This window comes from Daucus carota, chromosome 1 (genome assembly GCF_001625215.2).
Source record: "Daucus carota subsp. sativus chromosome 1, DH1 v3.0, whole genome shotgun sequence".
NCBI classification, from domain to species: domain Eukaryota; kingdom Viridiplantae; phylum Streptophyta; class Magnoliopsida; order Apiales; family Apiaceae; genus Daucus; species Daucus carota.
Window position 1 is genome coordinate 3,338,655 of NC_030381.2, and position 17,142 is coordinate 3,355,796.

General features: G+C 32.0%; 1 protein-coding gene across 1 annotated transcript; it reads left to right on the forward strand.

The window, feature by feature from the left end:
• The first annotated feature begins 7,606 nt into the window (after positions 1–7,606).
• On the forward strand, positions 7,607–8,622 carry LOC108193893 (ethylene-responsive transcription factor TINY). Its single transcript, XM_017360742.2, has one exon. The coding sequence runs from the start codon at positions 7,768–7,770 to the stop codon at positions 8,485–8,487; it is 720 nt and encodes a 239-aa protein (XP_017216231.1). The 5' UTR covers positions 7,607–7,767; the 3' UTR covers positions 8,488–8,622.
• Positions 8,623–17,142: the final 8,520 nt, after the last annotated feature.

The following is a 17,142-nucleotide window of genomic DNA, read 5'->3' on the forward strand; positions in this document are numbered from 1 at the left end:
TTTGCTATTTGCATTTATATTACAGTTAATACATCTGAACTATATCTTCAGCTAGTACTATATGTTATTGTGTTTAATCATAAATTTCAGAAACTAGAGGGAATAAAGGTTTATAGAAGCTGATGCAGTGGAAAGAGTCGACGGACTTGTGTCAGCCTTCAACCAGTACTCCCGGGCTTGAGTGAAGTTTCATTCGTCCTATCTGTCCTAGTGATAAGAGAATGTGTTTGAAGAGTTGCATTTTCTGCAGAAACTGAAAACTATCTGAGGTTTAGAACTAACACATGACTGTTGCTCAATAGGTTATGACAATTAGTTTTCACAACGATTTTCTAGTTAAATAAAATCGAGTAGAATCCGAAAGTTGTGATATGACCTATCAATTCCTCCTTTTGATTATCTCTGGGAATATGACAATTGTGCTCAGAGGGGGGCTTTTATGTGTATCCAATAATAGAGGAGCAGGGTAGCAAGTTTGCATTCAGTGTGGAACATTGTCCTACTACTTAATGCACGCTATGGAGCCTCTTGTAGAAAAAACAAGAATCTCTGCTCAGTGCCAACACTAAGAACAAGAAATGGACATACTAGTAGTCGTGAATCAGGTAAAGTCGAAAAAATTGCACGTGAACTAGACAGAGGATTTAAATTGTAGTGATTCATTTGGAGTGATAGCTGTCATTCTCTGGTCTGAGTTCAAAAAGCAAAACCTTGAACTCAGAGGAACAAATGAACTCTTAATTACCAGGGATTAAGTAATGAACTACTACACGGCCTCTGCTGTTAAGTACGTGGTTATCTTGATTATGTATAGCCTTCCCCCTGGGTTTCTTTTAGTCTGAATATCTTGTTTCCGATTTCTGTACATTCTTGTTTTCTTATCAGTTACTGCTTTCAATTTTCTCATCTAACACGATAGGTACTGTACATCTTCTATTTAGTGCTTGAACTGTATCCAGTATACTCTATGTTGATCTTGCTGTGACATTATTGCTCAGGTGTGACTGAGCTCTAAGACACTGGTCCATATCCGTTTATTTAGGAGTTGAGTAGTTGACCCTATATTCTTGCAGTTCAGATATGTGGTTCCAAATATGCTTTTGCTAAGTTGTTGTTTGTTAGGAATTTAAGGTACTAACATATTGAAGAGTATAAACTCCATTTTTGTTCTTGAGAAGGACCAGAAATAAATATCGTAATTAAGGTTATGTCTTCCATTCTCTGGCTGGTATCTAACCATCTATCAATATCAGGATTGCGACTGTGTGTGTATTTTTTTGGCAGGACACGGGGTGATTTAGGGAGTCTGCTGGTTGATGAAAATGTAGGGGACCGTTCTTATTTTAAAAAATTAAGTTCTGAGTTACCAAAATTCAGTAGGTAAATTTGCACATGCTACATCTGAATGTTTGTCTAGAAATTAATAACATTTCAGTAGATAGAATAGATGTGTCGCGACCCGTTGAGAAGCTTGGTGAAATCCCAGATCTTTATAGATCAGATAATGAGATTTATAGTTTTTGTCAGAGCATTGCCACCAGCATGCTGGTGTTCAGCTCCATCAATTCTGCTAGAATATCATATGTACTTATGTTACACCGTTTCTCTAATCGCGTTTCTATTGTTCGTTTTTTCTGAAAGGGTGTCCCTGAATACAGACGGACCAGCAAAAGGTGCAAACCCCTTTGGTAGGTATAACTAGGAAATCCCTTGGCCATTTTGAGTTCTTGACAAGCTAGTTAGAAATTATACTGTTATGTAATTTGTTTTATTTACCAGCAACTTGGAGAACATCCAACTACATGAGTATAAGCTGTCACTTGTCAAGGGGGGCTGCACCACATTTATAGTAGTAGTAGTCCAGACTCCAGAGTAATTCATTTCATGTACTATTTCCCTGGTGAAAGCATGTAGAGCAGCTAGCTCTGAGCAGATATGTCCACAGCATAAAAGTTCTTTTCTTTTTACAGCTTTTTTCCAGTACTCTCCTTTCCTGTTATAGTGAACCCTTTGTTTATATTCTTATTGTCACTCCACTAATATTTACAAAAATAAGAATAAAAGTAGCTTCGCCACATTTCTTTGAGGGTTTGCCCTGTAAACCTGACGATAAGATGTACGCAGACAAAACAATATCTTTTTTCGATATCTCCAACAACTAAAATATCTGGTAGTCCAATAGTAACATAAACACGAATGTTAAGTGATCGATTCTCCCAAAACCTCACTCAGAAAGTCATTTATGGATTATGGGCGCCGAGCCTCTCATTAACCTAAACCTGATACCATATTAAATTATCAATTCTTCTTTTTCTAAAATCTTGAGATGAGGAGGAAGATTTATCAGAATCCTATTATTATTTTTTTAATAATGAAATTACTTAAAATGTCACATGCAGTGATTGAAGCAAAAATGCAGAGAAGTACTGAGAGTGTGAGACATGTTGTAGAACTACCTATATAGGTATTGTCCTATTTAAAGGGTTACTTAATTGGTAGGTGGGCTATATATGGGACGCTATTAATTGAAAAACAGGGACTTCATAAAGCTACAGCAAGACGACAGCTTGGATTCAAGTCTACCGGTAAAATTTTCTTTTGACCTAAATTTCAGATTGTGACCAAGTTAAATCACCTTTATTGCTTCAACTCGAGCCAGATATTTTATCTACTTTGCTGTATTTTTAAATGTTTTTATATTCATATGGGTCAGGGTTTTATATATTGTATGATATTTTTCACATTTATTTAATGATTAGTTATTAGGGTATTTAGGACTTTTTATGTTTACGTCTTTCTACACTTAATAATGAAGGTATGTTTGAGATCGGCCTGAGATTCATAGGAGCTTAGAGCATCTCCAACCATACAAACCCCTTAGCTAAAAAGTGAGTTGGCATTCTAAATATAAAATATTTAGCCAATCTGAAAAAATCATATCCCAACTACGTGAAGCTGTTTTCTATAATTTTAGTCAACCTCTCCTATGGATGGCTATATTTGTCGAACCTCTACAGGTCTGTAAGAAATCTGTAGGATGATTGCACATCATTTATTACCATATTAAACTGGTATATTCTATTTTAACAAACTAAAATATTAATAACATTCTATTTTTAAATTATAGCCAACCGATATAGCCAATACCATTGAAGTACAATGTCTTACATGTTCAGCAAATTTTACATAATGGCTTACAAGTTCAATTTAGACAACGATTATAGTCAACGCCGTTGGAGATGCTCTTAATGAAAATCATAATATGATTCATGTATATGTTACTATTTTTAGAACTTATATATATGGTTTTGAAATTCAGGAATCCTGAATTTTAAAAAATTTTAGACACGGATTATGTATGGTTATAACGAGGACAAATCATAACAAAAATATACCGTTAAACCTCTTTAAAGTAACTAAGTTTATTATTTTACAGAGAGAAAAATACACTATTATTATTATATTAGGGCCAAAAAAATATTACTTCCGAAAAATTACTATTTAATCAAGATTAAAATGTTAATTAAGTTTATCAATTACTCCCTCCGTCCCAGTCATTTGTATACAAATGGCTGGGACACGGAGACCAAGAAATTGGGTAAGAAATGAGTAAAGTTGGATGAAAAGTGGGTATAGTGGTGGGACCCATTTATATTTAATAATAAATTTGAGATAGTGGAGGAAAGTAGTGGGTGTAATAGTGTTTATATTATTATAGAATGGAGATAGTGAAAGAAAGTAGTTGGTGTAATGATGTTTTATATTATAAAAGTTTACTACTTTTGGAATGTATGGGACATCCCAAAAAGGAAACTGTATACAATTCATTGGGACGGATCCATGTTTGAGCTTACTATTTCTGTTAGCTAGCTAGTCATGACTCCAGAAGGACATTCCATGATTGAGGTTCAGAATGCAGTGAAATTCATTTGACAAGAATATGATGTTATAACCCATCCGAAAGTTTAATAACTACAAAATTATATGTCAATCAACAGCCCACTTTGTTTGCAGTACGGTTCCAAAACTTGTGAATTATCAAGATAATTACACCGTTAATACATCATTTCAGTATCTAATACAGATCATATGCTTACTAACTCACATTCTTCCAAAATTTATTGACCCCCACTTCTCTCATATTCATCTCCTTTATTGCTTCTAGTATCTCCAACATTTTGTTTTTCTCTTCTTTACACATATAAGAGTATAGATGTATAACAGCTTGCCTTTATAGTGCATTTTGTTAATTAGGTTAACAAAATGGTGGAGGAGAGACTGTTGTGGTTAGGGTTAATAATGATTTAATATGCAATAAAATTTATATAATTTTATTACTCATTAAATTTATTCGCTTATAACTAAACATTTATATATATAATATTGTTTAATTAAATAACGAAAAAGGTATTATTTATTTATTCCAAGTCTATGGAATTTTATTATATAATTCAAAAAGAATAAGTACCGAAACATATTTTTCGATACGATCTGAACCAAATGAAATTACGATTTGAACTTAATATTAAAATTTAAAAAATTTGAATTTGAATTTAGTTTAACTTACTTCTAACTTTCGAGTTTAAAGAGAACTGTGGTGGTGTTTGGCCACAACTTTTAAGCCGACTTCTGGGCTTATAAGTTAAAAGCACTTATTTTGTACTCTTTGTGTAATAAGTCAAGAAGCACTTATAAAAAGCTGAGAATACTAACTTTTGTTTTATGATTTCTGCTTATATCCCAAATATTTTAATAACTTATAAGTCTTAACTTGCTTCTAACTTCTATTTCACTTTTTACTTTAAGCAAGAAGCACTTATTTTAAGTTCAGTCAAACGATCACTGTACATAAATCATGCATCTTAAAAGTTGATTAAAGACTGTGATGGCTAATAGAGACTGATTAGAAAGGACTGTTTATAATCATTTTAAACGGTGACGACGTACGTTCGTTTCCCAATGACCAAAACACAAGTCGACAACAACATCAAGATTAATCAGATCTCCGAAAATCTAAACCCCCTTTCTAAGATCATTTCTGCAAGGGACCCTTCATTAAACTAATGTAGAAAACAACGCGCGTACAGTAATTGTGTTTAATATGTAGGGTAAACTCAACTAGCTAGCTGTTTTAAACTTATTTAACATATGGATTTTTGAGTGATTTTTCGATAGTGAGATTGGTCCATCCGGGTCGACCCTCGATGACTTGTACGGTTGAGCCGGGTCCAGGACCCATGGAAGATAAGGACCATGGTTAGCTAGGACTAGGAGAGTCAATGTTGCATGTTGGAGATCAATGCAACTTCTAATGGTACCAAAAAACTTGCTCAAAATATCATAAAAGGTAAAAGAAACATCATATATAAATCTTTGTTTGGATATTTTGAGAAACAAAAGAGATATTCTGCTATATGAAAGACTGTTTGTTGGGTCAATAAATAGATATTATTTATCGAAAAATGATACTTCCCTCGTTTCAAAATATTAGTCTTTTTGAAATAAGATAATCTCATGATATTAGATACGAATTTGTGTATAAATTTTAAATTTATTCTCTTATTTTTATTACTTGTAATACGAATTTGTTACACTTTTATGTGAAATTAATACAATAAACTGGGTAATATTTGAAATATATAATTTAACTACTTTTTTAACATGTGTTATTTTTTCAAAATAAACTACTAAAATGAGATTAAGGGAGTTAATATCAAAAAAGAACTCAAAACTTAAAAGGTAAATATTAACTAAAGATGACAGACTCGGAACTACATCGAGAAAAGAAAAAAAATAAATTCAATATGGTCCAAATTATAATATATTCCGAAGATCAGATTGCTCGTTCATCGCTTACACGAAAAATACACAATTCATTCAATAGTAACCGTGAAAAATATATATATCCCCATCTTACACACCACCATCGTAGTGTGAAGACTGATTTCGCCTGAAGCATCGAACCTAAAACTCAGAACTAATCAAATTAATCGGATAAATTGAACCACATAAACCCTCATGGGTGTCCCAGATGGTTGGGCAGTAGCGCTTAAAATTTGCTCCTTTGAAATCACAAGTTCGATTTGCTGGACATTCCGAAAGTAAGTGGACTATCATGCTCGGGTATGAGTGTGCTAATAGCCTAACCAGATTAGTCGAGGGGCGCGCAAACTGACCCGGACACCTGTTTAACAAAAAAATTAAATCGAACCACATATACAAATAAGCAAACCTCCATATTTGGTTTTCAAATTCTCGGATCATAGAAGAACACAAATAACAACACATGATAGGTGTCTGCATTGTGATGATTAATGTTGGGTTCCATTTTTTGCGCATAGTAAGCTATAACGTGGTGTACGACCGTCGATGACAACACGACATAGGCAATTATCGAATTATTATTGTTTCGAGTTATATACATCCAACGCGTTCGCATATCTTCAAACAATCGTACCAAGTTGCTATAATAACTAGAAATTTGTTTTTGATATAGAGGGACCAAAATGAACTTGCACCACAAGTTTAGTGGAAACGTGACGTAGTAGTAAAATTTAGTGGAAAGTTTTAAATTATTCTAAAATATACTATAATGTATTTATATAACACTCATAAATTATTTTTAAGTTATTTTTATTACATTGATCATGAATAATTTAGAATTTCTCCTATATTAAAATAATGAATGGGGCCTGGCGTGGGTTTTTTGGACGTATCCGGAGGTGTCTACAATTTGTTAAGAGTTTATTAAGAGTTTATAATATTTTAATAAGTTGCGGATGAATTTAGAGGCGGATTTTGAGTGAGTGATGTCATTTTAGTAAAGAATGTATTACTCTCTCTGTCCCATTTAATTTTATACGTTTCTTTTTAATTGCTCGACACGCATTTCAATGCTCTTATATAATATAGTTCCGTAACTTATTTTTGAGATTTTCTTTTTCTGTATAAAAATATAACATCCAAACTTTAATTCAGAAAAGAAAAATTTTAAAAATAAATTGCACGACCACACTTTACATGAGCATTAAAGTCCGTGCCGCGTCCCCGTCCCCCAATGTATACTACTCAGGGGGACGGAGGGAGTACATGTCAACAATAACTTAAAAATATATTCTACAAGTTTTAATATGATACTCCCTCCGTCCCCTTTTACTTGTCCCTTTTGAAAAAATAACGCATCTTAAGAAAATGTTAGGTAAATGTTAGGTGGATATCTTGTTTTCATACATATCCCTAATAAATGTAATGAATTAGATAGAGTTGTGTATATATATATGCTAGTCAAACATTGGAAATTGTTACATTTTGAAAAAACATACAAAAAGTTGCTTTGAAAAGAGAAGTGGACAAGTAATTTGGGACAAATTTTTTTTTCAAAAGGGACATGTAAAAAGGGACGGAGGGAGTATTAATAATTTGTAAGAAGATTTAACAAATGCATATCAAATTCAACTCGATATTTTTACGGCTCCGAATGAATACAAACGGACAAATAAATTTGGTTGAGTCATGGGTAGTCCAACACCAATGGACCCATCTGTACGACACGACCCCATCCTCTTCCTCAACTTTCCCGTTATAAGAAGTGTTCTTTCCAGTTTATTAATCTCGCATTTCATTTTATTGTCCACCATATATATTCCCCTTCCTTATATACGACTCCCCTTACTTTTCACCCACTTCCGGCGTCACTTGTTTTCCGATAACCGTCATTTATTCTCCGCAACACTCATACTTTCACATAGGCGACAACTTCACTTAACAATGACAGCAAGCAATTCGGAGCCCGAGAGCAGCTCGAACTCGTTCTCATCTTCGCCCCAATCCCCGTCCTCTCCCGGCTCGACTCACTTCGTGAAATCGTGCCTCGAGTCTGACAAGTCGTTGTCAGACTCGAGCAAGAAACCGAAAAGAATAAGACACGGAAACAAACACTCGGTCTATCACGGAGTTCGGATGCGCAATTGGGGCAAATACGTATCCGAAATCCGCGAGCCTCGTAAAAAAAGTCGCATTTGGCTCGGCACGTTCAGCACACCCGAAATGGCAGCTAGGGCTCACGATGTAGCCGCTTTGTGCATCAAAGGAAGCTCCGCGATCCTCAATTTCCCGGAACTCGCGAACCTTCTGCCTCGTCCCGCCTCCAACTCGCCTCGAGACGTTCAAGCCGCGGCTGTGAAAGCCGCGGCAATGGATCAGTTTGACAGTACCCCTCCGTCTCTCTCCCCGTCTTCGTCGTCAACTCTCTCGTCTTCGAATTCTCTGTCGTCTCTGGTTCTGGCTATAGACTTATCGGCTGCATCTGATGAGCTGACTGAAATCATCGAGCTGCCGAGTCTGGAGACGGGCTTCGATTCAGTTGAGATGATGAATAACGATTTCGTGTTCGATGATTCGGTTGAGATGGGATGGTGCTACCCTTCTCCATGGTCCATGGAGAATGCGGAGAATGATACAGGGGAATTCAGCTTCCCTTTCTTCTAATTAGGGTTTAATTAGCTGATTAATTACTGTGTGCATGTTCATGTAAAAAAAAAAACTCTTTGTTCAATTGTTTTGTATTTATCTAATTTTTAGCCCTTTCAAAGGACTAATTAATTTCTTCATCTTTTTAAGTGATGAATGGGCTTTGATCTGTGCTACGAGAAACAGGAGTGTCTGTAGATGGACTGGTTCTCAATACGGGTGTACAGGAATAAAATGGTACTATGCAGAAATAATCAGTGTCATACATGAATCACTGCTATGAGCATAATTATCAACCACTTTTCAGTGGCGAATTGTCTGCATATCACATATTCATGACTCTATGTGGTGATGAACTTTAAAGTGAAAGACAGTTATTTTTGTCTGCTTTTCTCCTTGTCAATATGTGTCTAGAATATGTAAGTTTGTTGGTTTAGTACTGCATAAGGTTTGTTCATATGGGACAAATAATTACAACAACTATATTCTTAATACAAATTATCATGTCACTCTTGATTATTCATTATGTTCATTATTACAGTTTGACCTTAGCTTATTAGTACTTCTAAACATAGTGATGATCATCATCAGATTCTTCAAGAAGTCTGTGAATTTCATGTGCTTCAATCTCATAGTCGTATATTAGCTCCAAACCAGGATCCCTCAAAACTCAAATATAATCCCAATATAATGTGGGTGTTTGTGGTCGACTTAAAAGCCCAGCTTCTGGGTTTATAAGTTAAAAGCTCTTATTCGTACTGTTTGTGTAAAAAGTCAAGAAGCACTTATAAAAAGTTGGGAATGCTAGCTTTTGTTTCAGGACTTCTACTTATTTCCCAAACACTTTAATCACTTATAAGTTGTAATTTGCTTCTAACTTCTACTCCACTTTTTTATTTTAAGCAAGAAGCACTTATTTTAAGCTCACCCAAACGGCCTCATATAAAGTTCTTCCTAGTTTGTGTTGATATGTGGTGAATTTTATTCACTCTCATTTCGTTAATAATGATGGCGTCCTGCGTCGAGAAATAACTCGAATATAGTATCAACTCTCCTGAATCGTGTCTGAAAGCAAATCTGTGTGCTTTTGGTTTACAATGGATTATTTCATTTTTTTACCAAATCAAAACAACTTTGATGGTGAATCAATAATATAATTTACTGAATTCTTGTAACCCTAGCTAGCTAGTCTGGCGAGTAATTTATACTAAATCTGGTAATGCTTGCTTGTGGGTGACCGAATGACTGATTGTAGTGAAAATTAAAGGAATAACTTTCTGCTTTAGCTTTGAGACTGACAACTTTCGTCATTGTTTAGAGAAAATAAGTTTCCTCTTTAGACGAATAATATCGGCCTATATCTTTCCCCGTAATAGTTTAATACTCCCTCTGTTTCAAAATACATGTCCACTTTAGGAAGAAAATTTTGTTTCAAAATATTTGTCCACTTCAACTTTCAATGCAAATTTATATTTCCAAAATCAACTCTCCTCCACATATTTCAAATTTATATTTCCAAGATAAACCATATACCACATATTAGGTTCAATTAATGACTTATTACATCTCTTTTTTTTCAAAATCCATTTTTCTTAAACTATGTGATTTTTTAAAAGTGGACATGTAATTTGAAACGGAGGGAGTAGTTTAATATTAAAAAAATGACTTTTTGTCCTACATGAACAGTCCTGGTCCTGTCTTTCAGTTATATCTGGATTCTTCTCTTGTTTCAGAGGCGAGGAATAGAGACGGATGCTGACCGGAACATAGAGATATAACGCACACTTGCATACAAACAACTCTATTAGAAAAGGAACTGGAAAAATCAAGATTTAAGATATATATAAAATATAATTATATTATTTAAGAAAAATTAGTGAATAAAAATTTAAACATTAAATTTTATTAAAATAAATTAAATAATTAATAAAATTATATTATATAGAAGTTTGAACCCTCTCAAAAAATTGTTCACACATATAATATGTTAAAAGAACGTGTTATAAAGGGTATTACCTAGGCAGGTTATATTTTTTTTAGTTGTTTTAATATATTTTTTAATTTGTAAATCAGTTTTTATTTGTAACTTAATGTTTACAAATCAGAATCACTCTTTTACCGGATACATCGAGACTTCACAAATAGTTCGTGAGTGAGATGATGAAATATATGAGTATTCGAACACATGCTGACATGTGATGTGAGCACACATACGTAGCATGCAGTAACCAGCTGTAAGCATGTAACTTATTAGGGTTAAAGAGATTAAACTGGAAACAAATCTGGTTCATACTTTAATTGAAGGCATCTTGGTGGAACAATTAACTCGTACTCCCTCCGTTTCAAATTAGATGTCCACTTTAAAAAAATCACACAGTTTAAGAAAAGTGGTTGTTTACTAATTAATTGCATTAAATGATCAAAATATGTGGAGTGAGATTGATCTAGGAAATATAAATAAGAGATATGTGGAGTAGAATTGACTTTGGAAATATACATTTGCATTGAAAGTTGATATGGACAAGTAATTTGAAACAAAAAATTTTCTTAAAAGTGGACATGTAAATTGAAACGGAGGGAGTAGAATAAGTGTGGCATTATAAATAGCGCCCCACTCTCTCAATAATTGCGTTGATGAACACCTCATTGATGGCCTCATGAGTGCGGTGTTGAATGATTAATACACGAGTATTCTCTCTCTCGTCTGGTCTCACCAGAACTAATTAAGTGAGCTCTCAGTACTCCCCACTCTGTGGCCAACTTTGGGTAATTGAAAAATATTTTCTGAGAACCCTGGATTAGATAAAAATTGATATTTTTGTAAAAATCATTCGATGTGTACACATTTTCAGCAAATCAGCTTGATGAATTTTATTACTCAAAAGTTAAAGTCTAGAATTAATTAGAAAACGAGTACTGCTGGTAAATTTTTTTATATCCAAAACGAATAAAGTATGTGTCATGTCCATGACTTTTTGGGATGTCAGGGTGTTATGTTTTCGTATTTTTATGTGTCTTGATGTGTCGTTCGATTATCAATCTGAAAAGGATTTATACGGTATTTTGGGAGATCGGTAAGACTCACATCGATTTCGGAACGATGGTGGATACCGCAAAAGCTTACCTTTCACAACAAATAATTGTTCATGTTTTGGGGACGTTTGGTGCTCCAGGATTAGTTGATTCGACTAATAATTCTGAACATTGGGCTACAGATGATGCTTATGTGAAGGTCAATTGCGGTACTACTAGTTTCATAACTGATGTCGGTTGGATTGCTCGATATATCACTATAATATTTTTAGATCAAAGAATATGAATATTCTATTTGTTAAGCGATTTGAAAACAAAACGACTATTTGTTTAGTTCGTTCTTTGTTTCACAATCAGATTAGTTGACAGTTCGGGAGTTTGTCCCGGCTGAATTTGCGCTTCGTATTAATAAAATCTTTTGTTTGTCAAGGAAAAAGATTACATTAAAATTCAGAGACAATTGAATTAATATAAAATAGATTACTTTAAAAGAACCCTATCATTTGCATCCTCCAGCATCTCCTGACAACACCTCTTGGAGTTCATTAGAGGGATATAATAGAAAAAGAAAAATATATACCAACATGTTTGCTTGTATAAAATAGAAGCCTCATACCAATTGTTCTGTATAAATTATAAATATAATAATTAGAGAATAAATTACAGAATGATGATACTGGTACTTTTTACTAGATTCAAAAAATTGACGAATTTTCAAAATTATAAATTAGTGACAGATTTTGCTTTAATTTGTTTTTTAAAAATGGCTTATATTGATTTGTAATATAAGAGTTAGTCATTATTTTGAAAGATGAAAATAAAATATTTTAAAAATTAACAAACATCGTTATTTTAAAAAATAAAAAATAAAATGATCATTGATTTATGAATTTGAAAATTTTATCACTTTCTTAAGAATTCTATGTAAAATACTATCATCATCTTTTAATTTACTTATAACTAGATGCATACTCCCTCCGTCCCACTAGGCAGTTTACGTTCACTATTTGCACGTATTTTGAGACTCTTATAAAGTATAGTTCAATAATGCTTTTTTTATTTTTCTTTTTTGAATAAAAATTTAAACGTCAAACTTTTTTTCAAAATTTTTTTTAAAAATATATATAATATAAGTATAGTTTATAGGAGCGTGCCAAAAAGTAACGAAAAAAATCTGGTGGGACGGAGGGAGCTATTTGATATTTGTTTCAGGACCCCGGGGCCCAACCCGGATCCGCTGATCCTTACACTCACTGATTGTAACTTTGAGAGTAAATCAAGTACATGTGAATGGTGAATTAAAATTTCCCTTTTATCTATAGTGATCAAGAATCTACGACCTTTCTTTATACATAGTGTTTAACTAAAATACTGTTTTCTCATAGTGTGTCTGAGAAATATATAAAGCAATTTGTGAATTGAAAGGGACACACCATCAAAAATGTCTTTCTTTTTAATTTGTTAATCGATTTTTGACTTTAATTTAATATAATAGATAAAAGTTGTAGTTGTAGATTTTGGGCTGCGTTTTGCGCAGGAGTCTTGATTTGGTTCACATTCCATTTATTATATTTAGAGCAGCTACTTAACTTTTTGACCAGCTAATCTTTTTTTTTCCTCCCCTTCTTTAAAAGTTTATGGCTATTATTGATTTATTTTTAATATTTAGGAGTTGTTTTGTTTGGTGGGTGGTTTGAGCAATCAGCAATGTCATATGAAAACAATCTAATTTATACAAAGAACTTGTTACTTTTTTTTATTAATTAGTTATTAGACGAGATTTTACAAAAAAAAAATTGTGTTTGTTTGGACTTCTTTTATTCTTATGCCCATATATGAAAACCACATATTATGAGTTTTTTTTTTAATAAAAGCAAATTGCATTACGAAACATCAAATAGAAGAGTCTCCAACAACAAATCTGAAGGAGACGTTAACACGTTTTTGACAGGTTAAATTAGCTACTAATGAGCGACCCTATTCGCTTGTCTTTTAACAAAAGGGATTGAATAACATGATTTAGACTCAAGTATATTTCGGCAGGCATCCAAAATAAACCCAACTTCTGATCCAAAATTTTAAATTTGGATCATCCAATCCAAATTTTTGACCAACTCGATCAATGTAAATTTAATTTGATCTAAATTGCGTTTTGCATATTATATTATATAATTTTTATGTTAAATTATATCATAAATTTAATATTTAATCACTATTAACTACTTATATTATATTTAATATATTAATTAAATTGAAAACATTTTCATAATATATGTAAAAATATTTCAATTATACTTAATTGCTAATATTATTAAACAAAATAATGTCCTTGTTGATCTAGTCGTTTTCCAAACATTTTCTATATTATAATTTTTATTTTATGTATTTTTTATTTTAAGCATGTAATATTATCTCATTTAAATTTTAAAGAGTTTTCTTTTTCCTATTGTAAGTTTTATTCTAAAAATTCAAATTTTTATTAATTAATAAATACAAATTATTAATAATTACAAATTAATTTTAAGTCTGAAAAATGAAAGATAGAGTGCATGTTTGTTTAAGACAAGTAGAAGCTGCTTCTAGCTTATACTTTTCTTGACCCGTTCGTATAAATAGGTAGAAGCAATTTTTTTTTGGTAATAGGCAAAAGCACTTTTAAAAAGTTGAGAATGCTAGTTTTCTTTCCGGCTTCTACTTTTTTTTCAAACACTTTATTAATTTATTTACTTATCACTTCTTTGCTATAAAGAAGAAGTAATTTTTTTTTTGAAACTTGTCCACACGACCTCATAAAAATAACAAAATAATTATTTTATAATTAATTAAATGATCCAAATTTCAATAAGTATCGTATACAGTCCAAATTTGAATCATTACCGGAGAAGAATGTGAGATAATTTACTTCAAATTTAATTTTTCTTTGATGATTACGTTTGTCCTAATATCTCAAAACGAACACCATGCACTACATAGCTCAGAGCCCAGGCCTCTCTCTGTTTGTACGCGGTTTCTGCCACACAGTTGTGTATTACAAATAATAATCCATTAATATGCACTATCGGATATCAAACAACAAATAAGACAATATGTAGCCTTGCTCTCCTGAAAATATCAGTATATCATTTCTATCTTTATTTATCTGGTTGATAACTTTAATTTTTTGAGCCCAAAACTCTATTTCTTCGGCTAACTTTCTACCCTCAAACTTCTGATTTCCAAACAAGACATCTTACCTTTCATATACTTATTTCAGTACTGTATAGTGTTACTCATTTTTACTGATATTTTTTCAACTGTTCGACTCTTATTTTAATATTTTTATAAAATTAAATATTAAAAATATATAATCAAACAACTACAATGAATTATCCATGTTCTTTTCTTTTAATTTAATATAAATACTTCTTTCCATTTCCACTTCTTCCTTTTTAAGCATTCAATTGTACGTGGGTTTGGTATATTACATACTTCTGAGATTTCTCGTTTTCTAATTTTGTACAGTTTTAACTATTTATTTTGTTGATATGTTACATTATTGGATGAATATTAATTTTAAAATATAAATGAGATTAAATAGTTTTGAATTATTATTGATAAACTCACATTAAACTAAAATAAGAGAGAAACTGATGATTTGAAATGAATATTTATAAAATATCATATAAAATAAGACTGAAGGATATATAGCATAGGGGAATCGAGCCGAGCCGAGCCGAGTTAAAAACTGTCATTCTCGGCTCGAACTCGACTGAAAAGTTCGAGTCTCGAGTCCAATCGAGTTCGACTGAGCCATTAATTTCAAGTTCGAAACTCAGCTCGTAAACAGTTCGATAGGCTCGAGTTCGGCTCGAAAACTCGAATCGAGTCACTAAATATTAACAAAAACTCAAAATATGATCAGTTTGGCTCAAGTTCAATTCGATTAAATATATAGATTATAAATAAATATTAAATATATTTGTAAAAATATATTTATAATAAAAAATTTAAAAATAGTCGAGACTCAATACGCGAACCTTACGAGCCGAGTAATTTGAAACTCGAGCTCGGCTCGGTAAAACATCCAAATAGCTCGAACCCCGCTCGATTATTACCGAATCAAATACGAATATTTTGCGAGCCGAGCTCGAGTAGCTCACGAACTGTTTGATTTGTTTACGCACCCTAAATTATAACATGAATGGTCATAATCCGTAACGTAACTACTCCCTCTTTCCGATTGAAAAATATACGTTCACTATATGCACGCATTTTTAGACTCTTATAAAATATAATTTTATATTGTTTTTCTAAATTTTTCTCTTTTTTGAATTAAAGCATAAAAATCAAACTCTTATATATGTAAAAAAAATTATAAAATTGTTGTTGAATTATATTAAAAGGAGTCTTGACAAGCATGTCAAAACAAACTCCCTCCATCCCATTTTAAATGTTCAGTTTGATTTTTGAATGGTCAAATTGACCAATTTTTAACTGAGATTTACACATATAATATAATTTTTAAAAGTAAAAAAAATTATGTCATTATAATGTACATACAATATATTATAAAATGTAACTTTTAGTTTTTCAAAATAATAACAAATTTGTTCTTTATGCTTTATCAAAAATTGATTAATTTGACTGTTGAAAATCAAAACTGGACACCTAAAATGAGATGGAGGAAGTAATATATACTCCCTCCATCCCAAATTAGATGAGCTAGTTGATTTTGGGCACGTAACTTGAGGTGCATTGACCGTCTAGTTCCGAAATTTATTTTTTTAATTTTTCTTTTGTAAACGAAAATTTCATATTTAAATTTTTATTTGCAAAAATAAAATTTTAAAAATAAATAATGTAGTTATACGGTTAATGAACTTTAAAATGCGTGCCTAAAGTCAACGAGCTCATCTAATTCGAGATGAGGGAGTACCTCTCATTGGAAAAGGAGAATACCTTGACGAACAGTGTTTTGTGAGCTTGATTTAGCGATGGAGGAAGAGAGACGCTGCATAGGACGAATATGTGAAAATAAATGGACTTTAATTTGGACTGTGTGGTTCACTATAACAAACAAAGAATGTGACAGTGATATGTCTCGGTTGCAAGTTGTGGAGTGGAAGGTATGACATATCATATCATTTGGGACAGTCCCGCCACTCTGGTCATTTTCATATATAAACAGGCCTCTAAATTTAAAATTTTGACAATTTTTATAATTTTTAGTGTAAATAGAAAACAGTTTGAATGTTTGCGACCTCACTTTTAATTTCTAATTTTCAAATATTTCTTATTTTTAATAATTTAATGTGTCGGAATTTTGAGAGAATATCACATAATTATGATGTATATCTTATTTGATAAAACAAAGATTAAAAGTCACATTTCTACGGAATAAAAACTAAAATTAACATGTTTCATATCTTGTTAAAATAAAATAATATTATAATTATTGTGATATTTTAACAAAAATTATGAAGAAATTATAATTGCAAAAGTTCAAAGTGAGTAGATACATATTTAAAGTTAATTAAATTTGAAAGATATTAACATAATTTGATACCAAAAATAATTTCTTGAGTTTAATTACAGCAACAATTCTATGTATTTTTATCTTATTCATTGGCCATGTTCCCTTGACCCTTGTGCATGTTCCAA